This window comes from Daphnia magna, linkage group LG1, assembly GCF_020631705.1.
Source record: "Daphnia magna isolate NIES linkage group LG1, ASM2063170v1.1, whole genome shotgun sequence".
Taxonomy (NCBI): Eukaryota; Metazoa; Arthropoda; class Branchiopoda; order Diplostraca; family Daphniidae; genus Daphnia; species Daphnia magna.
The window spans coordinates 9742109-9766146 of NC_059182.1; the positions used below are offsets into that span (position 1 = coordinate 9742109).

Below are 24038 nucleotides of genomic sequence, written 5' to 3' on the forward strand. Positions count from 1 at the left end.
TTGACAATTGGAAAGCTGCAGAGGGAAGCTGGAAAAGGATAAAACGAGGACGGGAGAACGAGTTGAAATAAAAAATGAAGAAAAAAATTTAGAAAAGAAAAAGACAATAAACAAAAGAGAGAAAAGCCCAGGTGCTGACGCTGGATGAGAATGGGGACAAGATAGGGCGTGGTTTAGGGTAGATGGAGGAGGAGTTGACCCACGATGCTCATAGATGGTTTTGGTCAACCTTGACCGCTCAAATGCACAGTGCCACTGTGTGTGTATGTGCGTGTGTGTGTGTGTGTGCTGTGCCAGTATAACAGGCGAAACAATTAAGAGGGATGGAAAGCTGGATCGCGTTCGTGTATCAGTATGGAGGCGTAAAACGTAGGACTCCCTAAAAAAATTCAACAAAAATTTAAACAAATCAATTAATTTCGAACATAATACAGGAAATATTTGAAAAAAAAGTCCTAATTTTATTAATTAAATGATTGTATTATTTAACCTGTTTTAAAGGGGAGGGTTCTTCGTCGTAATTTCGGAGGTCACGTAATCACTTCCCCTCACGCAGCCCCCTATCTACAACTCGGTGCGCATAGAGATGGCGTACCTAAGCACGCCATTTACTGCATAAATGTGTATTGAAGCCAAGAGGATGGAAACGTGATTCAGCGTCCATAAAAGGGCAGTTGAAAGGCCAAGAGGACTGAGTCAGTCGGTCACCGAACAAGAAACCCACAAAGAACTAGGTCATCATTCAACTCCTCAAACCCATCATCTTTATTATTATATCTCTTGAACTGCGTGCAGTGCATTTTATACGTGAGACTTACACCAAATTTCCGGGAACTTTTAGTCATCCGCTATATGCACCAGACAGGATGAATGCTGGTTGATCAGACAGAACAAAGACAGATTGACAATGGATTGTCGGATTTATAATTTTTTTTTTTTTTGTGCGATTTTTTGTTTTTCTTTCAAAGCTCATTTCGGTCGTGAACTTCATTTTCGAAAAAAAATACAATAAATTTTTTTTGTTTTCGCTCTTTTCGCTACGGGACATCCGGGCTGTGAGCCGTGCTTTGCTACCGGCTTTGGGGTTAATAGACCAAAGGTAGAGACAATTTAAAAAAGCAGATGAAACTAGTTTGATGGTATCTGCGCACTCTCGGCTATCCACCTCAATTGGTCATCTTCCCTTATGAGCTTATGCTTCCACTATATACACATGGATACGTTTGGTTTGGTGCTCTATAGCAGCGTTCAAAGTCTGCTTCTACGTACACTTGACATGGACCTCATTCTTGAATGTCAAAGCCATTGGTATTATGACAAATGCGGGCTGGAGTGAAACCCGGAAGACTGCGCAAACACGTACATTTGCGGAATGGATTTAAGTAGGTAAGAGTAACAAAGCTCAAATTGTCTTTTTGACATTTCCCTATAGTCATCCGAATATCGCAGTCGGCACAACTTCTCGCCTATATAGTGTCTGTCGTTCACGTCATTGTAAAAGAATTTAAATTCGATCGTTTCATCGGGTTACTTTACAATGGGAGGTAGAGGGCATTCAACTGTAATTCAGCCAGTCGTGAATTGTTCAATCGATGATTGCCATATTTGTCAGCACAAAGATGACTCGCGTGTAATGTGTAGACTACATAACGGAAATTTGAGCAACACTCCTGATCCCTTCGTGAGAATAGCAATGGTAAACTTACAGACAAAGGGATTCGAAGAACTCCATGTTTTCCTAGCGTTCCTTTTTCCCGAAATTCCGATGGACTCGAACGCATGAATTCTTCGTAAAACTATACAGAGATCATTCTGAAAGACTTCGGTATTGTGTGACATTAAAGCGTTTTCGTATGCACCATTCTATTATTTTCCCTTACAGTGATACTACTCAAAAAGGTGGCCTTCACCTTGCCCTACTTTTTTTATATACTTCACACTGTGAAGTGCTTCTGTAGAGGCCAACGGCTATACATCTTTGGTATGGTTTTTTTTCGTTGCCTCGAACTCGCCCCTCTGCCCTGCACACAACAATGGCAAAAACCCTAGTTTTTTTGTCTTTCTTCATCGGGCTCTTGAGACGATGGTTCGATGGTTCTTTTTTATCTGAGCTAACCAAATTATTATGCGTTTAATAGTTGAACCGACACAACAACAAAAAATGAATAACGAATAACGATAAAAAGAACTTGATTGGTCAGCAAGAAATGCCGTTAACAGTATTTCCGGTTCTGCTCAGAAATCGTCTTTTGGCTTTTTATTTTTCATTTTTGTTACATTGTCTTTTGGTTTTTGTTCTCCAAACGAAAGCTGATGGAATATAAATGTCGAAAACGACGGCTTTAGCAGCACGCTCCACCTCGAGGCGGTGTCAGTTGAACCCTATTTCACGAAACGGTTGTCTTGCGTGCGTTCTCATCCTCATTTGCATGCAGACGTGTATTTCGTAACATCAATGTTACCTATAGTGTTTCACGCTGGCCCGTAGGCCTATGAAGTCATCCACCCGTCTCGTGTATAGTTGACGACCGCTAGGTCACGAATCAGGTGGGAAGGAAAAGAAAAAAGGAAACCCGAAAACAAAACAAAACAAAAAAATTAAAAAGAAAACGACCAAGTCATCCTGCGGGCTTGTCAATATTAACACACCCTGTTGACCGCCATCCGTATAACTGTAGATGTGTACCAATCTTTGCTTTTTTCTATAATAAGATTTAGGCCAACACTTAAAGCATTGAAAAGGGTTGCAATTTCAGTTGTTATTCGCTTCCAAATTATGCGTCTCTTCGTCATGCCCCTATAACTCGGTAGACCTCTGCACATTTTTTTTTAATTTTTTTTTATTGATTTAAAATAAATTATTTATTAATTTTAATTTTAAACGAGACTTTCCAAGTATCGACGTAGTTTGCCAACTTCATGTCTCTTATCGTTTTTACATTTTTTTTTTAAATTATTTTTTCACTGAAATGGTCATTGATGATTACCTAGTACATCATTACAGGGATTGTTGAGTGAAAAATCAAGAATACTTGCCACTTCTTTTCTGTGGTCACTGCGCTTTCCACTGAAATGTACCTTACGAATGATCCTTTTTAAAAATAAAACGTTCTTTCACAACCTAAATTCTTTACAGTTATCAAGTATTGCTTGGTGGTAGCTGGGAGTAGCGATAAATGCGAAGGAAGAAAAACAAACTAATTTAAAAGAGAAACTTTTTTGCTGTCAAAATAGCTCTATAAATGCTTTTCGTGGAAGTGGAAGATTCAATGGAAAACCCAAAACTAATGCGAATACCGGACTTATACAATGGGAAAAGCGACCCAGCAGGCGCTAACAATTTCAATGTGCTTTTAGTTTCAATTTGTTGTCGATACATTTTAACTAGGAGTGAGTCACACAGGGCGACCACCACAGCTGGCCACTAACCACTAAAAATAAAAAGACGGGGCACACAGGCCAAGGAGAAACCAAAAAAAGAATTGGAAGGCCGTCGCATTTTACTCCTACAAATGCCACAATTGTTCCCACAGAGTAAGAAAGGCATTGCACCACCATAGGCCTTTTGTTGTTGAAAGAAAAAGATAACTAATTATAGTTGTCAAAAGTAGGTGGTAATGAGAATTGAGCCATTGACCTGATTGTCCGTATTTCCGTAATCTCCGTATGCGTGCAGAACTGCAGATGGAGATGGAGCCATACAAATGGCGAACTGGCATCACTGTGGGGACTACCTTCATCATAGATCAGGTTTCTCTTCTTTGTGATGGACATGGACTTAACACTCGCCAGTGAGCAATGAACCAATGACCGTTTAGGCTACTAATAATTCATTTTTCATTTAACCGTGATATAAGCATTGATTGGACAAAATTGGCAGCCATTTGTCAGAACATTCGCATTAAAATCTGTACTTTTCATCCTAGTTTTATACTGTAAGTTGTTTGTTTTTTTCCAGCGGTTTACAGGAACTGAGTTGAGACTTGAGACTTCAAGCAGAGTCATATAGCCATAGATATCTGCTTCAAAAGTTAATAATAAACATAAACAACAAGTCTTGAAGTCTACAAGAAGTTTTGAATTTTTTATTTTGAAAGTTGGTCCATACATTCGAGCAGGAAGAGGCTTCTGTTACGAACTTCTCGTGAAGTCGTGAAGGACGCAGACGACAACTTTGATTTTGACAGCGCTTAGTTCGCGTTTTGCGTACAAACTAACTACAAACTTCATTTTACTGTTATTCTCAGGTTTTTGGGCGCATTAGTTATTCCATGAGCAAACGCAAAATAGAGGTTGGTGAATTCTCTCTTTCCAGTCCCGAAAAGCAGCAATGCATCGCAAAAGACGTTCGCGAATCGGAGGAAGCTCTACGTCAGTTGTCAATGTTATTTCCCGAGGAAAAATTTCTTGGTCGCGTTCCAAGAGTGGTAATGAAACACATGATCTACAGCCGTATACCAAATCGGACATTGGTCGACAAGGAAATTGTAAATGTATTACTATCTTATCTGGAATAATAAAAACTAGTGATATATCTGTAGGATGAATTAAACCAGACTGGAGTCATCAGATTGTTTAAACTAGGAAGTGAGGAGGAATCTCTAGCAGTCCTGTTCATGGAACAGTACAAAGAACTTATTGAAAGGAGATGTTCTGATTCAGCCTTAGTCAAGAGGTTTGTCATCAAGATTCTTAAGAAAATCAAGGAAATCAGTGTAGAGAAAGCAGTACTTGTCAGTGCTGGTTTTACTGAAACTGATATTAAGTTGGTAAAATTTCATTATCTTTGAAGACAATCATATTCAAATTATCATTTAAAAAATAGAACTCTTATAAATAATTGCCTATTGACTGTGAGAACAACTACCACATACTGGTTTGCTTTTCCTGGAGCTGGAGAATTCATGAAAGCTTATGCCAAAGGAAGACAAAATGTTATCCGCTTGATCAGGAAGTCCAAGTATAAGCAAATTTTACAAAACGTAGGAAACAACTGTTTAAATATATACTTGTAATTTTTAATTGATTTTTTAAAATTATCTGGCCTGGAAGGAACTAGAACAGCGTGATATGAGGAAGACTGTACAGCTTGGTGCACAGTATCATATCCATGACATTATTGGAGCTGACATGGTCATTTGGTAAGGAGAATTCAAATTCATCAGTTCAGTTCAGTTTCCTAAACATATTATTTTAATTAGTGTGAACACTACTTCTGGTAATTTGTTACGACTTTCCAATTGAAACTTTTTGAGATATCACTTGTTGCTTAAGTGATGAGTGTGACAAACACACCGTGCATGATGTTCTCGACGCAATTCTAGTTTCTAGCTTTCTACCAAGCATTTTTTCTATAATTTTTTCAAAACAATACTAATACAGTATGACCCGTCCTCACGAATTTGAATAATTTTTTGTTGTTCACGATATCCATGTCGATTTAATTTAATGTTATACCATGGGAGAAAACGGGTATGGGTGCGGTTTGACTCCTCATACTTGCATTTCTGCAACTAGAATTTCAAATGTAAAGAATAGCAATAAATAAACAATGGTGATAAACATTTCAAATCACAAGGAAAGATCAACTCATTTGCGTTAAGGTGTCATAGCCATTTTTTTAAAATTTAATATCATTCAACTTAACATTTTTTAAGAAGATCAATTCCTTTTTCGCCAGGAGTTAGTTGCTTGGGAAACTTATTGCTTTGCTATAGTTCCGATATTTTGGTGAATAGATTTTAATGTTAAAGACTATCAGCTCTGTCTTTTGAATTTGAAGTCTTTTCTTCGATTAAAACTTCCGTATTTTCCTAAATCCGTATCCTCCTTTTCTTTTGAATTTGAAGTCTTTTCTTCGATTAAAACTTCCGTATTTTCCTTTTCATTGAAAAAATTTTCCATAAAAGCGGCATCGGATTTCGACTTTTCAGCCGCTTGTTCCAATGCGATCCGTATTTTCTCCAGTTCAGTCTAGAGACCTTGGATTTTTCTTTCATTTAGAATGTTCAAATTCATACTGTAAATTCCTTTTTGACAGTCGTCAACTCTGCATGCTTTCTCCTAGAAATTTCTTTTTTTTTCCAAAGCGTCATCTCTCATTTCTTTGATCGTTTTCTCCAACTTTGCCTTTTTCTTTTCAGCCGCAGCCTGAATCGTTTGAATTTGCTGGTTGAAAATAGCTTCAGCATTAAAGAACCCATACTGGCTTGAGTGGCTTCCAAGAGTTTCTTGTCCTTTTCAGTTAGAAGTTCTTGGCTTCTTTTTGCTTCAATCTCGCACTTTTCTTCCGCTTTCTGTAATGCTGCACGACCTGTTTCAAGTGAATCCTGTAGTTCTCTTGTTTGTTGTTCAGACTGGGATTTTATTTTGCTTTATCATCCTATCCTTTTAATTGGAAAGATCTTCCATAATAGTGACATTGGATTTCGACTTTTCAGCCGCTTTCTCCAATGCAATCCGGAATTTCTCCAGTTCAGTCCGGAGATCTTGGGTTTCTCTATTGTACTTGGTTTTTAAATACATAAAGTTGCTTTCAACTTCCACCAACTCCGCACGCTTTTCCTCTAGAAGATTCTGGGTTGCCAAAACGTCAAGTGCTGCCTTATCATTTATCTTTTGTCCCAATGGGTCAGTTCTTCTTTTGTATCACCCAACTTTCGGTCCTTTTCTCCTTTAGCTTTTCCCGTAGTTAATGCGGTGAATTTTCAATTTTATACAATTTGAGTTAACGCGCTTTTCTCTATGTTGATTGCTTTTTCAAGCCTAGATAAGCGGTTTTCTGCTTGGTTGACACACAATTTGTGAAAATTTAGAAAATTGGTTAGTTTTTCTTTGTCTGTTGCTCCTTCGCGTTCCCGTTTCTCACGGTTCGGTTTACACATCCCATCCTCTGGTAAAAGGTCATTTCTTTGTGTAATTTTAGTTTGCTTTTCAGCTGCCAATTCTGAGTTTCTACCATTTGCGTGGTCATCAGCCGGATACAGTTGTCACTTTGGGTTTTGGTTGAATGCTTTGGGTGACAGCTCTCGATTTACATGAAAATATTTCCAAAATCCAGTTGAGTATCCAAATTGAAACACACAATAAAATGAATCCCGCAAAAGTCATAACAAGAGACTGATACATTTTCAGTAGTTGTTGATAGATATCGAAAGTGACTAATTCGCGGTTCCATCATTCATATACATTACTTTTGTCAATACTTTATGAGATGGGCATGTCGGTATAACAACGCATGATTTTACGAAGGTTCGTTTCGAGTTGAAGTAGCCAAGTCTTCATAGGTCAATGTAAAGATAACATAATAATCATCGGTTATTTCTTTTTGCAAAAATGTTGTGATTGGTTAGATGAACCCTGACACGAATTACTTTAAGCGAACAAGTGCATCAACTATTCAACTGGTGTAAGCTGGACAATGGTGCAAGTGCGCAATTCATAGAATAATACATGACAGTGCTGCATAGTTGTGCCACCCTATCCATTAAGAAGGCCGTGACAAAACAACTAAGTAACCGGCATATGAAGCTTAGACCATCTCTGACTTAGATGTTTATGAATTTACCAGCTACATTTGTGAATGTTCAACTAGTAACTGTGCTCCCCAATCATGTTCTTTCCATATGTTAAGAAATGTTCATATCATGTTCGATTGACCTCGTATGTGAAAGCAATAGAAAACGATTTGTACTTTACTCAACGACTGTTTAAAACTACCCCAGGCTTAAGATCTCTTTCCTCAGTATCTTCCCAAGGATTACCAAAGAAGAAAGAAGAGTATGGTAGAAAAGGGCCCATATCATATAAAACCTTGTTAATTACTGCTGGATTAAGTGGTGCTCTGCTGGCTTTTATGCTCTATGTCCGCAGAGAAAAGGAGACTGGTAATCATTTGTCTTATTGTTTGTGTTAAAGAAATTCTATTTAATTTTCATATCTTTTAAGCTATCCAACGAGAAAGGAATAGAGCCTTAGGAAAAGCTGCAATTAGTGGAAAGTTTAGTCTGGTGGACCACAATGGAGCTGCTGCATGTAGCGATGATTTCTTAGGGAAGTGGCTTCTTGTGTATTTTGGTTTTACCCATTGCCCTGACATCTGTCCAGATGAAATTGAAAAGTTGGTGAAAGTGGTTGACAATTTAGGTAGTTATAAGCCTTCAATTTAAATATAAATTTTATTTATTTCTTACCTATTGCCTTCATTGTCATGTCTAGATAAAATGCAAGGAGTTCATAAAGTACAGCCATTATTCATTACTGTTGATCCTGACCGAGATTCAGTTGAGGCTGTTGCAAAATATGTCAAAGAATTCAGTCCCAAGCTCATTGGATTAACTGGGAAAAAGGAACAAATAGCTGAAGGCATGTCGGAATTTCAGGGTGTATTTTAGTGCTGGGCCACGGGATCAGGATAATGACTATATTGTAAGTTTTATTTACTAGTTCAACCTAGATAAATGATACCTATAATTTCTCTTTCAGGTTGATCATACCATAATTGTCTACCTAATTAATCCTGATGGTGAATTTGTGGATTATTATGGTCAAAATAAGACTGCTGAAAACATATCAGCTGGAATATTGGTCAACATGTCTAAATTTGAACAATTGAAAAAAGCATTTTGGAGATGAGTTATTTCAATGCAAAATAGAAATGGATATTTATTCATTGTAATAAAACAATTGTCAAACCTTTATACATATTATTTTATGATGCATTGATGAACTTTCAATAATAACGTTTATGTTGCATAGATTCGTCATGGGTGTTTTCTAAGTGGTTAACTTAGAGTAGCTTGAAACCCACGATATTTGCCCGCAACGCAGACGTACACCGGCAGCAATATTGCATGAAAATTTTGCAAATACAAAACTTAATATCGAAAAAAAAAGGCTACACTTTTTCAGATCTGACTTGAAAGAACATGGATCTACCATTAAGTATTCTTGCTTATACCATAAATGCTTCTAGTGCTATGTTGAAAATAATCTATAAAAATAAAAACACCACCTTACCTAAGATAAATACTACAATAGTTAAATTAGGCAGTGATGCTCATAAGCACTAAATAAATGAAAAATATGAAACTGCAATCCATTGTGTAATGAAGTTGATAGTTAACAACTAGACATGTTTACACAACTTTTTGGGCCAACTCTTTAGCCTTGGCTTTCTCGATTTTAGCAATACGAGCAGAAGATTTGGGGCCCAAAAGACCTCCGCCCCAGTGACGACGGATTTCGTCAAATCGATCGTTGTAGTTATTCTTTACCGCCTCGACGAGTTTTGATAGATTCAGCTTATCATTTGATTCAACCTTAACAAAGAGCAATATTAGATATACTCAGAGTTGTTGAATAGCAAACCATTACCTGGGTCAAAGCTACACAGGTACATGTCTTCCTGCGAACCAATCGTCCAATGCGAGCCTTGTTCTTCACGATGCAGTAAGGAACTCCCATTTTACGACAGAGTGACGGAAGAAATATCACCAACTACATAATTGTACAATATTTAGAGAAAGTGCCCACAGTAAAAATAGGTGTGAACATACCTCAATAGGATCAACATCATGGGCAATCACGACAAGCTGAGCTTTCTTCTGCTCAATAAGTGACGTGACAGTGTTAACACCCTGACGAACTACGAAAGGCCGCTTAGCAGGGGTATCAGTCTTACCTGATGCACGAGCTTGAGCACGAGCACGCAGCCTTTGCTTTTTCGCTTGCTTACTTTCCGGGCGGTACTTGTCTAAAAGCTTGAACAGCTGGGTAGCTGGAAACCAAAAAGGAATTCAGCACAAGCAATCCATAATAAAGTAAGCAACATATGGAAAATATAAATACCACATATCAACTACTTAGTGATAGAAGTTTTCACAATCTATCAAAAGTAGGAGACATAACACATCATAGCAACAAAGCCAGTTACCATCTGTAGGTACTGCCCAGTGCATAGTGTCAACTAGTACATCAGCCTTCTGGGCATAGCACTGTTACGCACATCATGGCAACCCTCATTAGAGGAGCTTAGTGCAAAAACAAGTCACCTGTCTGACGATCCAATGTTTGACGGAATTGATTGATTGGTGGAGGCACCTTCAACCTCTGAACAAGGACAGCTCGCTGACGTTGTAGACGAACATATTTGGGCCATCTGACGAAGCGGCTCAAATCTCTCTTTGGCTGAATATCTTGGCCTATGAAAACCAAATAGTAATAAATTGAAATCATTAACTCGTGAGACGTTTGACTTACCGATTCCAAAGTTACGCGCCTTCTTCTCAAACAGAGGATTCACGACTTTCTTTGGAACTTCCTTTTTCACAGCCAAGGGAGCTGGTGCTACCTTTTTGCCAACGCCTTTCTTTCCCTATTGAAAGAATTGAAATCAAGATTTCATTGAAATGTAACACAATACGAAGTTTCAATAAAAAGCACATGAAACATAAATGGAATACCCAAACACGAAACGAACATAAAGATCATCAAACACTCACCTTAACTTTCTTGAGGACCATTGTCGAAAACGCAAGATGGCTGAGATAATTCGAAATACAAAAACTACCTCTCCAACGAGAAGCTGCTTGTCACCAGGCCGTGGTCGATGGAAATGGGATATGACTTTATCATGGACTTCGATAGCTGCCTGTTAAAATGATGGGGAGAGAGAGGAAGAGGCGGGGAAAGTAAAAAGTGGAAGTAGCAACAAGGGTAGCGACATGAACGGATCAAAGTAGTCTAGACCTAAACACTTTTTTCTTATTTCAAATTTTCAGTTATGATTTATGATTAATATGTGCCTATGTCAAAAAATAAAAATAAAATGAACAAATGAAAAAAAAAAAAAATCTGACCTACAACTAAACTTTATTGTTTTTATTTTCCCAGATCGCCATTACTGGTTTATTTATTATTTTGCCAAAATTTCTGCTCCGTTTGTTTGCTGTAGAGCTCGGCCCCAATGACCTGAAACCCGTGAAACCGCACCGACTTACCCGAATAAGGGTCAATCGACTACCCGGAAAGGAAATTTTCAAAAGGTTCGGTTCGTTTCAAAAATACCTGGTCTAACCGATACGAACCACAACAATTTTGAAAAATGGTGGTTAATTGTGCAAAATAAATATATACTATATATAATGTATTACATGAAATTTGAACCATAATCAAATTTCTGGGAAAGAATCGGGATAAAAGTCGTAATAAACAGGGTATAAAGCGGTGTAATCAGGGTATATAACCATGTTTTGGAACCGGTTTTCTTTTTATCTTAGCACAGGTTTAGAACCGGAACCGACCAAAAGGCCTATCGCCAGAACAAAAAATCGCCCCTTAAGTCCTTAACCCGAAGGAACCACAATGAAATCCGAAATGACTCAACCGAATGACTAAAAAAGCTACCCGATTGACGCGGGACCAAGCCCTAGTTTGATGCCTCCATGGGGTTGGTCGGTTGAATTCCATGTGACAAAACTACCGAGTGAAACATTCAAAATATTAAAATCAATCTGAATTAATTCTAAAGAAAAATCCTATTCAAATTTGAACTATGATGTGTGAGATTCAATAAGAATTTCAAATTGATTAATCATGGATTCATGGCTTTGCCTGATGCAACTTTCAAATGAACTAAATATTTCAACAAGCCATTTAAAAAGGGAATCATCCTCACCTATTCGCGGGCTTTTCGGCTATGTTCTTAATATTAATATTACGTACAATAAAAAATATATATATATTTTTTTACAAACTATATTTATTGTCAATGTCTACGCGAAAACTATTTTCCAAACTATACCACCCAATCAAACACATCAGTTTGCTTAGCTTTTAAGATTTGAGTCTCTTACTCCATCAAATAAGTGTGACAAGAAACGAAAATGTTACATGTTACATTTAAAACTGACAACACAAGAATCTGAGCAAAAATTTGCCTGTTTAGACTTATTTGAAAAATTAAACGAAGGGTGGAATTCTAAAAACAGCGCAGAAATTCCTTTTGAGTAAAGAAGAAATCAACCTCCAATAAGTAGCTAAATACAAAGTATAATTTTTAAATTTTTTATTGGGGGTTTGGTATTGAAACACATCAAATCACGAGTTACATTATCCGTAATACATAACCCGGCTTAGGGGATGCCAATTTAGACAACAAAAAATGACGAAGTAGGACAGAATACGGCGGTATCACACACGTTGGAGACTGAAGTGAACAAACCTACGGAAATGATATTGGAACATACAAAACCAAGAGGAGAATCAGGCAAACCTTGCCCTCTTATACAAGCTGAGTATAAATTGACACGACAGCTACGTGAAATTTCACACAACTTTTGCCATCAGTCAGATCCAAGCAGATTCAGACGCATTTAATTTCCACTGACAAATTACAGAAGGAACGAAAATTGAACGTTGACGACAGAAATTTTTTTGCGGACTATTATGCTCTCAAAGTTAAAAGGTCGAAAAATGCAACTTGCGACTTCTATTGACTGATGCAAAAGCAATACGCAGACCGTTTTTCCACGTTAGGCAGGTCTATCGCAGCCTTCTAATCCAATTGAAAAGAATTCCTGCACCTTTAAACATCGTAGAGACAAAAAATTGTCCGCGGTTGCGTATCGCAGAAATAAACAAAAGATAACGGATTATTTTAGAAGATAGAATTAAATTTAAAAGGAAAAAGTGAACAACACAATAGGAATAATGGAACACAACGTTTTTCAATGGCTAAGAAATAAACACAAAACAAAGCTATTCAATAACTTTTGCCATAAAATCTAGAAAACGGCGGCCATATTGATCAGGTTCGACGGTTGAGATGCCGTCGACGTGGGATCCATATTTAACAGTTTTGGCTGCTTTCGCCGCTTGTTTCTTCACGCCATAGTGTGTCAAAATGTCGATTAATGCGAGGAAGTAAATTTCTCGATTGGGTGCATCTATTAACGAGACAAATAAATTACATATCTACAGATAGGAACCAGCGGCGTAACATTTACACGGTTAGCGGAATCGAGTTTCTTACTCGCCTTTTCTTTGCTATATTGCAGGCCCATTTTTTATTCAAATTAATTAGAACCCCTTTTAATTCAAGTGGCATGGTATGTGTACAAATATGACGTTTCTCATCGTAAATATAATATATATATATACAGTATATAAATAATAACATAAGCGATTTGACGGGCCTTTGCAAAATCGACGAAAACACCAGAATTCTTTTTACAATTGGACCGGTAACGAAAATGTGTCACGTCACGTCACGTCATTACACACGCCATATACTTTAATTGTTGAATAGAATGTACATAATGAAATTATTTACCTTCTTTGCAAGGGATGGCGTAAATATCGAGCTCTGGTATAATTTTACCAGTATACTGATGGGGATATTGCTGTGAAATGGAACGTGCAGCCCTGCCCTTTTCACGCCCCATTTGAGGAGAATCCGGCGGAGTCGGTCCTGTAGCTCCTCCTACTCCTACTGTGGAGCCACATGAATCTTCATCATCTTCATTATAACTGTCTTCAGCTGCAGGCACAAAATCCGTTTCTAGAATATACAAATGGAACATAATACGTTTTATGGAGAGAAAAAAAAAAAAATAATAATAAATAAATAATAATAAAAAAAAAATGGCAAGGATGGCAAACGTGCATTAAGCAATATCATGAGAGAGTTTCAATAGATAGTAAGTGCAAAGGATCATTTCAGACCAACAGGTTAGACATTTCACGTAGGACCTGTTAACTATCAATTAACGTTGCAGCTTGAATTCGATCTCTCTTTGCTTCATTTGGTAAATATGTAGATTACGGTGCAACGGTAACGTGGGGGAATAAAGTGGTATTAGTTTTTACTCACGTTCTGGTCGATCCAATATTTCCTTATTTTCTTGTTCCGCTTGCTTGCAATCGTGTACACCCAGGAGCAAAGAGTAGTCCATCATCTGAAGTTTCATAAGAAACTGCAAGCAAATAAAACACACACGATTAAACCTCAAACAAAGAAGAATAGAACTGGTACGGGAAAAACAAAGTGAAAAAAAAAAATCATTAACCTCGACATCAGCTGTTAGGGTTTCCATCAGGCGCTCTCTAGCATCTTCACCAATTACCACCTTAGTGCCGTCTTTGACAAAATCGTTGTCTTTTAAAGTAGGCAATTCTTTCTCTTTCTCTTTTTCAGAAGCTTCTCGATCTACTGTCGACCCTTTAAGATCATATTTCCTGAAATAGTATTTCTTTTTAGCTGAAAAATGTATAACTTACACGTTTTCAAGGTTGATGTAAATTATTGTTACCTGTGTAGGGGCAAACGGTTGCTGAACACATTCCTCGTGACGACTAGATAATTTTCCACCCCATCGACAGTCAGGCGGTACATGCCAAGATACTGTGGCAGCAACGTTTTGCCATGTCGCTCAACAATATACTTGCACAATTAAAATGAAAGAGTTTTGAGAGAAACATGTGGTGATTAATTGTCATCTTGGTACTTACAGGATGGTACTCCTTGAGCAACAAATGCATTTGTTCCACTTCTTCCCTGGTGAGGGTTTTAATGACAAACAGGCCATCACTGGAATTATAAAACTTTGCTCCACTCCGACCAGGAGAATCTGACACTACAGGTTGTGATCTATACAATACAAATATTATCATAAAAAAAAAAATAAAACACAAATAAAATACTACTTACACACCTTGTTAATGACTGGCGATAATCGCAATCATCAATCGAAAACCTTTCTCGAAGATTTCGAAATACTAAAGGGCAATATTCCTTGATCTTGAAATGACTGGGCATGTTTTCTCTTAAATATGAAAGAGAAGATTGAAATATTATGCTAGCTGATTATATAAAATTTTTTTACTTACTTGTTAAACAAGTGATTGTCAACTTTAACTTTTGAGTATGCTTTAAAATCATTTGGCATCAGCATGACAGGGATATTAATATAAACCAATTCTTTTATCTAGGTTGCAGATTGATTAGCTAATGTGTTGATGTAAATGTTTGGCTTGAATACTACTTACAGTGTGATTGATACCCCACATAAATACTGAAAGAATGGGTTCACTAGCTCTGAAGAGCTTTACTTTTTGATGTTTCACCCGAATGTGTTTTTTCTTCAGTTTGATGCTAGGCATGGAAACCGGAATAGCAGTGGAATTCTGACTGCTCATTTTCACTGCTAGAATCTAGACTATTTTCTTCTCCCAATCCTCGAGATAATTACTTACTGGTGAATTAGATTTACCGTGTTTAGATCGTTCTGTTCGGAGTTAAGCATTAATAGATGATGTGAAGACGTCACCCAGAAGATTAACACGACTGCGTATTCCAAACTAAAATCTCACTTTTTAGAAGAATCAGAATATTTATGATAGTTACAAAGTTTCATAAACATGGTGTGTTAGAAAAACATCAAAAGAAACTTGGTGGTACAAGTTTGCATTGCAATCGTAGACACCAACGTCTAGACTCTAGCGCTCACTATTTCGCTTCTTCGCCCGAGTACAATCGGAGCCTACTCAATGGTTAAGGCCTGTAAGCTGCAACCGAAAGTATGTAAGACCTAAAAGCTACTGTGATGGTGAAGGAAAGACTGCGGAAAGAGAAGTTTGCCAAACGTCCGTATTCTTTCCATGACGAAAGCCAATCAGAAGAAAAAAGTGGGGCACCACCTGGTGCTCGTTTTTGATACCCCGTTGGAAACCCAAATAACTGTTAGCCTCACTCCGTTGTCGAAGTTCCCGATAGGGTTCGGCCCTTTAGCAAATGGGCAAGTTTGAGCTAATCTAGACAGGCATATCGATTCAACAACAAAGAAGGCCTAAAGAAGAAGTATTGACAGAAATATTTCGCGTACTTTTTTCCTATTTTTAGTTGCAATTTTATTTGATTTAGGTGGTGTTAGTGTCTACACTAGACCAGAGTTGGGCGGAGCGCACTCTGAGCGAGAGCGAAAAAAGAGCTCGCTCGCGTTTTTCACTGGGCGACGAGCGAGAGCCGCTCAATTAGAAAAAAAATGCGAGCTTGAGCTTGAGCGAAGACCTACTGAGCGATAGTGTTGGGGATACATCGAAATTCTATAGATACTAGATATATCGTATCGGAGTATTGGCGTATCGTCGATGTATCGGTGTATCGGTATCGTAGATGGTTTGAATGGTTCGTTTGGATTGTTCTTATTGCAATACCCGTTTAGCTCAATGGTACGGTCTAGCGCTTCTGACCTCTGTAAATCTGTCATTCTTAGTCAAGTGTTCTAGTCTCGCAGTAGAATGTATACAAATACTAAATTTTCTTTTGATAAAGTAATTGAATTTTTCCATAAAGTTTCTCTTCACAGAGACACCAATCTTTCGATCTAATTATTTCTTAAATATCGGTATAGATAATTTTCTTCGCTTTTATATTCTATAACCAGGTATAACACAGTCGATGTCGGTGGTTGGTATAATCTGTGACTGCGAATTGTTACGTTGAAAGTAGTAGGTTCTATTCACACGGAGTAAATTTTACTTGGGCTTTTTTTTTGTGCTTTTTCTTTTTTTTGCGTGTATTGGAATGTATCGATAAACCTCAATTCATGTCTTTCGTAGTTTACCGCAAGGTTTTTTGTAGAGAATGGCTCTGTGGTACAGTAGTGCCCATTGAACTGATAGTATGATGTTCGATTCCATTAACATGCTTTTTTTGAGATGTCAGTAGGAAACATAAGAAAAATCTTTTTTGAAATGAATATTGCAATTTAAAAATATATTTCGAATCATCGGTATTCTTCATGAAATTTTGATCTGCCTTATTGTAAATTGGTTAACGTTATCATGGTTAGTTGGCATAATCTTGGGCTGTGGTTTCATATTTCCGTAGTTCAAATCCGGGAATGTACATTTTGATTGTTTTGCTTTCTAAATTTTATTTTGGTTTTCCGTATTGGAATTATCGACAAACCTAAAATCATGTCTTTTTTAGTTTTTAAAATTAATTTTAGTAAAAATGGCATATCTGTTTGTAAGCGGAGAGTGGATTTGTGGTCCGGGGCTCAATTCTTGAAGAGAATACTAATACTACTAAATATATACTAATAGACCAGTTTCGGATGCTGCGTTGCAAAATTTTTAAAAATCGAGGGGGGTTTCGATTGCAGGGGGAGATAGGAAAAAAGGGGGTTTTGATTTATTTCCAGTAATACTTATCCAAATCAGGAAATGTTTTAGAATACTACACTTTAAGACATTCTTCGTCTTCTCCAGTCATTTTAAATAATTAATCATCCCTAGTTTATCCATGAAAATTAATTCAAGTAAAGGCTAGGTATGCTGTTTAGTATTTTTGCGTTTTTAGTAGTGGTTATCATACCTGTCAAGTGTCAGTCCTGTCACAGGCTTAATATTACTCTGTGTTGCGAACTGTGAATTTACTTGTGCCAATTTTAGAAATGGTTAAGATATGTGCTATTGTGGGGTGCATAAACAAAGCTGGAAGCAGAGTATCTTTCTTTTGTATTCCAAAAGTAATACAGAAAGACACAGAATCAGAACAACAATTACAGAAGAAAAGACGTTCGTTGTGGATCAAGCAACTAAAGAATAGCATTTCCATAACTGATCACAGTGATACTAGGGTTTGTAATGAACATTTTATTACTGGTTAGTAAAGAATTCATATACAACAATTTAACAGATGTTTAATGTTGTTATTTGGCGTTGCAGGGACTCCTAACAAGATGAGTCTCACCTGATTGGGTCCGACACCCAGTGAGAAAATTGTTGTTACACCATTATTTGCTAGCTATTTCGAAGATTCATCAGCAACTTTATCTGCAGTATTGCTAGTAACATTACCATGAGAGTTTTACGGTTCTTAAAGTAATGTATTTTAAATTATTTATTAGAACCCTGAAGAACAGACTGCGGAATACAGTGATCATATGGATCTTGAAACAGCAAACACTCATTCCAAAAATGAACCAGTTGATGAAGTAATAAGTCACTGGGTGTCGATGACTGTTGATCTTTACTTTCCACTTGCTTCCTGTTGCATTTTATTAAATGACATTGCAATTTATTTTTTGCATCTTCTTTACTTGTTATTATATCAGCATTACACTTCACGTTGGGGACCCAATCAGGGTGAGACTCATCTTTGTTAGGAGTCCCTGCAACACCAAATAACAACATTAAACATATGTTAAATTGTTGTATATGAATTCTTTACTAACCAGTGATAAAATGTTCATTACAAACCCTAGTATCACTGTGATCAGTTATGGAAATGCTATTCTTTAGTTGCTTGATCCACAACGAACGTCTTTTCTTCTGTAATTGTTGTACTGATTCTGTGTCTTTCTGTATTACTTTTGGAATACAAAAGAAAGATACTCTGTTTCAGCTTTGTTTACGCACCCCACAATAGCACATATCTTAACCATTTCTAAAATTGGCACAAGTAAATTCACAGTTCGCAACACAGAGTAATATTATGCCTGTGACAGGACTGACACTTGACAGGTATGATAACCACTACTAAAAACGAAAAAATACTAAACAGCATACCTAGCCTTTTACTTGAATTAATTTTCATGGATAAACTAGGGATGATTAATTATTTAAAATGACTGGAGAAGCGCGAATGTCTTAAAGTATAGTATTCTAAAACATTTCCTGAATTGGATAAGTATTACTGGGTAAATAAATCAAACCCCCTTTTTCTATCTCCCTGCAATCGAAACCCCCTATTTTTAAAATTTTGCAACGCGCTCAAACTGTCTATACTAAATAAAAGCAATGAAAACATCTATTAATAAATTTGCGAATGTCATAATTATAAATAATGTTTTGAAGTTTTGAAGATAAATTTTAAAAATTGAAACAGAACTGTTTATTAACATTATGTGTTGTTTTGCAAAAGATAAATAGAAATTCTGGAGTATTGGTTAGATCTGCGACTGGAAACATGTACATTTAGGGTTCAAATCCGAAGATGGGTTTTACTTTTGATTTTCTTTGTTTTCAATATTTTCCATTTGGTCCTCGTATCGATACGTATCGATATATTGAACTTCATCTCGTCCCTACTTCCCACTTTTTGAACATGTAGTGGTGGCACAGTGGTATGGTACAGGATAATAACCCGGAGTCGATGGTTCAAGTTCCAAGATTTTAGAGGAAATGGACATGTAATATTTTTGCTAGGTTGTTTTGTTAAAGATATCTGTACTGGAGGATGAAGAGGAGGATTCGTCATAAATCGGCAATATAAGTATATCTATTATACTATATATTGCCGCTTATCGAGTTTTTATTTCCACCGCTAGATGGCGCTGATCCGATATTCAGATACATTGGAATCGGATCGTATCGATATCGAATATCTAAAATTATGGATACATCGCTGTATCGGTATCGGTATCCCCAACACTACTGAGCGACTCACTCCATGGACTACTTTAACTAAAGGACGGGACTCTTTCCCTATCTCGCCTTGTTAAAGGATGTCGTTGTGGGCTATTTTCATGAAAAAATGAAAAATACACCATTAAATGCAACTTTAAAAGGCGATTGTAACCATCAAATTTTTTCTTTATAAAACGAATCATTTAAGAAGATATTGCGATTTTAATTTTGGTAAGAGGGAGAATTGAGCGGGCTGCCGGTGCCATCTATCAACCAAAAATCGCAAGTTCTTGCTGATTGACAACTTAACTCGAAATTGTCGGGTGCCATCTATCAACTAAAATCGCATGATCTTGCTGATTGACAACTGAACTTGAAATTGTAGAACAAAAAAAAGCAATGAGTTAGGATTTTTGGCTCCCAGATGGCACCGGCGGCCCGCCCAATTTCCCTATTTTCTGATAGAAAATATTTAATATCTCTTTAAGGGTTACTTTTCAATATAGAGCAGTAAAACATCCTGCGTTGCGTGTTTTCCACAAATGCGAAAATCTCATTTCTGTCCAAGTTGGATATAATATATCTATAGGGACATTTGGTAAGTCAATAATTATTTTTTTAAACTGAATTTAATAAAAAAATTAAAAACAATTACATGGGTGGCATAGGAAATGTCGAAGAGTCCCGTCCTTTAGTTAGAGTAGTCCATGCAAGTTCGAACCCTAACGCCATCTACCAGTCAGCAATAGAACCATTTGATTCAAACTTAACACGCAATCTATGAAAAAAAGTTTATTTAAAAACTATGGAAATGCGAAATGCGCAGACGCCCAGACGACACAGAAAATGGCGATTCACGTGGTTGCTGCATGTGAACGTCTGCTGGACAAATTTTCGTTCCAAAACGTTCGAATTTATCGGACAGTAATTTTGACAAACTTGTTTTCTTAAAACAGAATGGAATTTCGTCTCGAAACTGGCAACTTTGCCCATCAAAAACTTGCGTTTAACTTAAGAACAAGAAAATACAAGTTTTTGATCCAGACAATTTTTTTTAGCAAAGAGCGAGAGCGAAAATTGAGCTAGAGCGCGCTCAATTATTTTTTTGGCGAGCTAGAGCGGAAATCTGCTCACTTTGAGGCCCTGAGCGCAAAGCTCAGAGCGCACTCGTGTTTCACTGAGCTATGCCCAACTCTGCACTAGACAGGAGACAGTGTCTCCGAGACACTGCGCGGATGTACACTCTGTACGGCTGTGTGTATCCCCTACCGCTAGAGGGAAGCATAGTTTGGCGCAAATAATTCGCGCAAATGTTTAAAATCCCCCTGGAAATGCCCCAAGTGCATTAAATTGTTTTTGATAAATTTTTTCTTGCATCGTACAAAATTTTTACCTTGAGAATAATTTACCCTGTGATAAAAACTGCCCTTTTACTATTACCATGGTCTAACATGAGTCCTTATCACAAGTAATTTTTTTCACAAATAAATATGGCATTAAGAAAAAAAATGTTATAATTATAGATGCAAGAAATGGTGTTCCTTAGTAAAGAAAGAATTAAATAAATGCTGAAATAAGTAAGTTTTCTTTTTGTTTTTAATTAGGAAAAAAAATCAGATGATAAGTATTACTGGCAAGGCAACAAGTATTTTTTTGTTTTCAACAAGTATTAACATTCGCAAGTATAGGAAAATTTAAGTAAATGTACGCATTGGTAATTTTTAAACATGTGTATTATTGCTCATAAGTACAGTATCCTGCACAAAAAGGTGAACACCGATTTGTTTTGAAAAAGCCATCTCTGGGTAGAAAATATTAATAGTTTACCTTTTTAAGGACAGGTAGGGCGGTTTTGGCGCAAAATCATCATAAGGGGGGGGTTGGGTAATGTCAGTCCAGACACTTTTTTTTGCCCTAGGTATTAAATGTCTGGAAAAAAGTGTAGTATCCAACTCAAGTTTTAGTTCCACAGGCTCGTCCACTAAACAGAAATGAACCGCCACTGCAATTTGCGGACCCGATTCGCATTGCCCCGCAACCAGCAAGGAGAGTCGGACGTCCGCGTCTCAATCCATTGCCTCGGCCACGCGCAATCAACTATCAACCAGCGGTTCCTCAAATTGCACGCAGAAATGCAGCTGTCTATCGTGGCAGACAACGTGGTGGTTGACGTGTCGTTCCTGTTCTTAGACCAGCTGTTGAACCAGAACCTGAGATCTTGGCCACCGAAATGGAAGTCGAAATCTTTTTAAATATACAACAAAACCAGGAATGGCTGGCGGGGGATGGGGAAAGACAGCAGCTTGTGCAAGAATTTAGAGAGGGTGTCCCTAAAACGTGAAAGCGAAACGCGAAAGCGAAACGCCTAAAACGCGGAACGCCGTGCGAAACGGAGGTCCCTGTTTCGCAGTTTAGACGCATGTTGGACCAACCGGTCCCATACTAAACTGCGAAACGCAGTTGCGAAACAGTCGGGCTGGCGATGCCGGACTTTCAGAAGTAAGCCTAAGCTGTGCTAATTGTTTTGCAGCTCCCAATGAAATCTTTTTCTCTATGAAGGATCTTCAGCCTCCAGAAAAATATGGCTGGTTATCAGTCTTTTGCAATCTCCTGCAACCGAAATCAAATTTGCTGCCAAAAGAACTATCTGATGAGAAATCTATGCTGATTAAGCTTTCAAAGTGTAAGATCTTAAAATTTACCAACCATCCAGTATAATTATTTTACTGTTTTTGTTTTGTGTGCAGGCCCATTTAACCACGAAGATCCGTTCCACATGCAAATGATCTCCACATTGTTCAATAAACTTACTGGTTTAAACAGTCCTGCAGCTCTTGGAAGTCACTGGGAAATAGTTGGATTTCAGGCACTTTATTTCTATAGTTCACTATCATTCAGACTGTTTAATTTACTTTTCACATGTGTTTTTACCCTGCGACAGATTTTAGGGAAGTTGGAATCCTAGGCCTTCTGCAACCATTGGCTGTGTGTTTGTGTGTTGAAACATTGGCTTTCATGTCCAATGTAGTGAGCCTTTCAAATAGTCCTAGTCAAGGTTTTCCGTTCATGGTTTTGAGTTTAAATGTGTCAAATATTGTACTAAAAGCTTTAAAAGATGGAGTTTTAGACTCTGTTGTTATACTACGTTGTAGTATGTTGTAAGTACTGTTGTAGAGTATGTTTGTTATAATGCTTACCCTAGTAGAACATGATATCTTTTAGAGATCTCTTAGATGTCCACATCACTTGTATCTATTTTACTTTATCTAAGATATGTCTAAGATAGCTTATAGATATATATAACTAGATATATTTCAAGGTATCTTGCACATAGACATAAGATATGTTTCTAAACACGTACGTACGGCATAAAAAATTTTGGTTTTGTATTTTATCGCTGACGACGATGCGCTGAATTAATATAGGAGGGAACGTTACGGATTAAACACAATAAATAAAAATATAATATACCGTTTAATCAATGCAGATGTATTGTTTATATATGACACACGTTTGATACATGTTTGAAATGTTATTAAAAATATAAGACACGGACAGCTTATAGGTCACTTCCGGATTTGATGGCTTGAAGTATTTTATCCATGTATTATGCTCCCGATAGAAAAAAATACACCAATTATCAAGTTCTTCATAAAACTAAAAATATAGCAATAAAACTGGCCTGGATGAGAGCTGTACTAAATGTTGCTTAAATCAAAATTCATTAATCTCACAATTCCGAAACATGAAGTGGGAGGAGCTTTGTGAATTAATGGAAGTTTAATTGATTTGAAGCGATCTTGATGGCCAGCACTCAAGATTTGTCGCTAAAGTGTCAACAATTTGTATGCCAATTGCCTTTGAATCCAATCCATTTAAGTCCAAAAAATTTTCGTACACCAAGAACTTTCGGCCAATAATGAGAATTTCACCATCAAATAGTTGTAAAAAATTATGAATCAATATAACAGTGTCATCTGCGATGACAACGCAGTTATTTGGACTTCTGGAACTTAATCGTAATTTGTGAAAAAACGCTTTTTTATATTGCAACCCATGAAGATCAGGAAGCAAGGGTCCTTTTGACTGCTCGTCAATCAGCTTAATCATATCTGGATTTTTGCGAAAATTGGTCACAACTGGTGGATTTTGTCGCTTTTCCATAATTCTATTTACCAGCTGCTCTAAAGGTTTGGCACTTTTTTTCAACAAATTATTAATATTAATAAAAGTTATAAAAAGAATGTTTGCGTAATCGGTGTTTTCTTCACTACGCACACTCTGATCACACGACAAAATTCGAATGGCAACATGAAGCAACATAAAATGTTGGTATACTTCGTCAGGTATCCTATTCTTTAACACAAAAGGCAAAACATAAAGAAGTAATAAACGTAATTCAGTGGCTATGAAACGCGAGAGTTCATTTAATGTTCGGGTTTTCCTACTGAATTCAACGGGAATTAGTTCTTCAATGGCAACCAGCAGCCCGGATATTTCAGCAATTTGCTGGGAAGACATTCTGATACGCATCCTCTTTCTCTCGTTTACCCAAATATTAAGTAACTTCTTCATGCATCCTAAAAACACAAGATGCATTGGATCGATAAAAAAACATTCTA

At 37.1% G+C, this 24038-nt stretch overlaps 5 protein-coding genes and 3 long non-coding RNA genes across 8 annotated transcripts; 5 read left to right on the forward strand and 3 right to left on the reverse strand.

Moving 5' to 3' along the window:
* Positions 1-3797: 3797 nt before the first annotated feature.
* LOC116935191 (serine/threonine-protein kinase 19) lies at positions 3798-5571 on the forward strand. The gene is made up of 6 exons (XM_032942542.2): positions 3798-3935; positions 4248-4487; positions 4542-4765; positions 4826-4982; positions 5053-5141; positions 5202-5571. The coding sequence occupies exons 2-6, from the start codon at positions 4272-4274 to the stop codon at positions 5242-5244; spliced, it is 729 nt and encodes a 242-aa protein (XP_032798433.2). The 5' UTR covers positions 3798-3935; positions 4248-4271; the 3' UTR covers positions 5245-5571.
* Positions 5572-7453: 1882 nt separating this feature from the next.
* LOC116935192 (protein SCO1 homolog, mitochondrial) lies at positions 7454-10616 on the forward strand. The gene is given in 6 exon segments (XM_032942543.2): positions 7454-7886; positions 7948-8145; positions 8218-8363; positions 8365-8427; positions 8485-8673; positions 8758-10616. Coding segments are annotated over 5 exon segments (831 nt in total). The 5' UTR covers positions 7454-7612; the 3' UTR covers positions 8635-8673; positions 8758-10616.
* On the reverse strand, positions 9092-10665 carry LOC116935193 (60S ribosomal protein L7a). The gene is made up of 6 exons (XM_032942545.2): positions 10503-10665; positions 10261-10375; positions 10053-10202; positions 9558-9778; positions 9376-9498; positions 9092-9320 (listed from the first exon to the last, which is right to left on the reverse strand). The coding sequence occupies exons 1-6, from the start codon at positions 10521-10523 to the stop codon at positions 9138-9140; spliced, it is 813 nt and encodes a 270-aa protein (XP_032798436.1). The 5' UTR covers positions 10524-10665; the 3' UTR covers positions 9092-9137.
* A 1387-nt stretch (positions 10666-12052) lies between these two features.
* On the reverse strand, positions 12053-15844 carry LOC116935190 (phosphatidylinositol 5-phosphate 4-kinase type-2 alpha). Its single transcript, XM_032942541.2, has 9 exons — positions 15049-15844; positions 14890-14987; positions 14715-14825; positions 14512-14650; positions 14313-14443; positions 14070-14238; positions 13874-13976; positions 13334-13561; positions 12053-12947 (listed from the first exon to the last, which is right to left on the reverse strand). Exons 1-9 carry the CDS (start codon positions 15196-15198, stop codon positions 12760-12762), a joined length of 1317 nt encoding a protein of 438 aa, XP_032798432.1. The 5' UTR covers positions 15199-15844; the 3' UTR covers positions 12053-12759.
* On the forward strand, positions 15742-17746 carry LOC116935194. The gene is made up of 3 exons (XR_006652223.1): positions 15742-15859; positions 15923-17670; positions 17734-17746. It is a non-coding gene; the product is annotated as an uncharacterized LOC116935194 (long non-coding RNA).
* An 11-nt stretch (positions 17747-17757) lies between these two features.
* LOC123477039 lies at positions 17758-18408 on the forward strand. The gene is made up of 2 exons (XR_006652221.1): positions 17758-17855; positions 17916-18408. It is a non-coding gene; the product is annotated as an uncharacterized LOC123477039 (long non-coding RNA).
* On the reverse strand, positions 17894-18633 carry LOC123477038. The gene is made up of 2 exons (XR_006652218.1): positions 18243-18633; positions 17894-18179 (listed from the first exon to the last, which is right to left on the reverse strand). It is a non-coding gene; the product is annotated as an uncharacterized LOC123477038 (long non-coding RNA).
* Positions 18634-21925: 3292 nt separating this feature from the next.
* Positions 21926-22937, forward strand: LOC123477042 (ELMO domain-containing protein 3-like). The gene is given in 3 exon segments (XM_045180239.1): positions 21926-22099; positions 22164-22381; positions 22384-22937. Coding segments are annotated over 3 exon segments (543 nt in total). The 5' UTR covers positions 21926-21969; the 3' UTR covers positions 22579-22937.
* The last annotated feature ends 1101 nt before the right edge of the window (positions 22938-24038 follow it).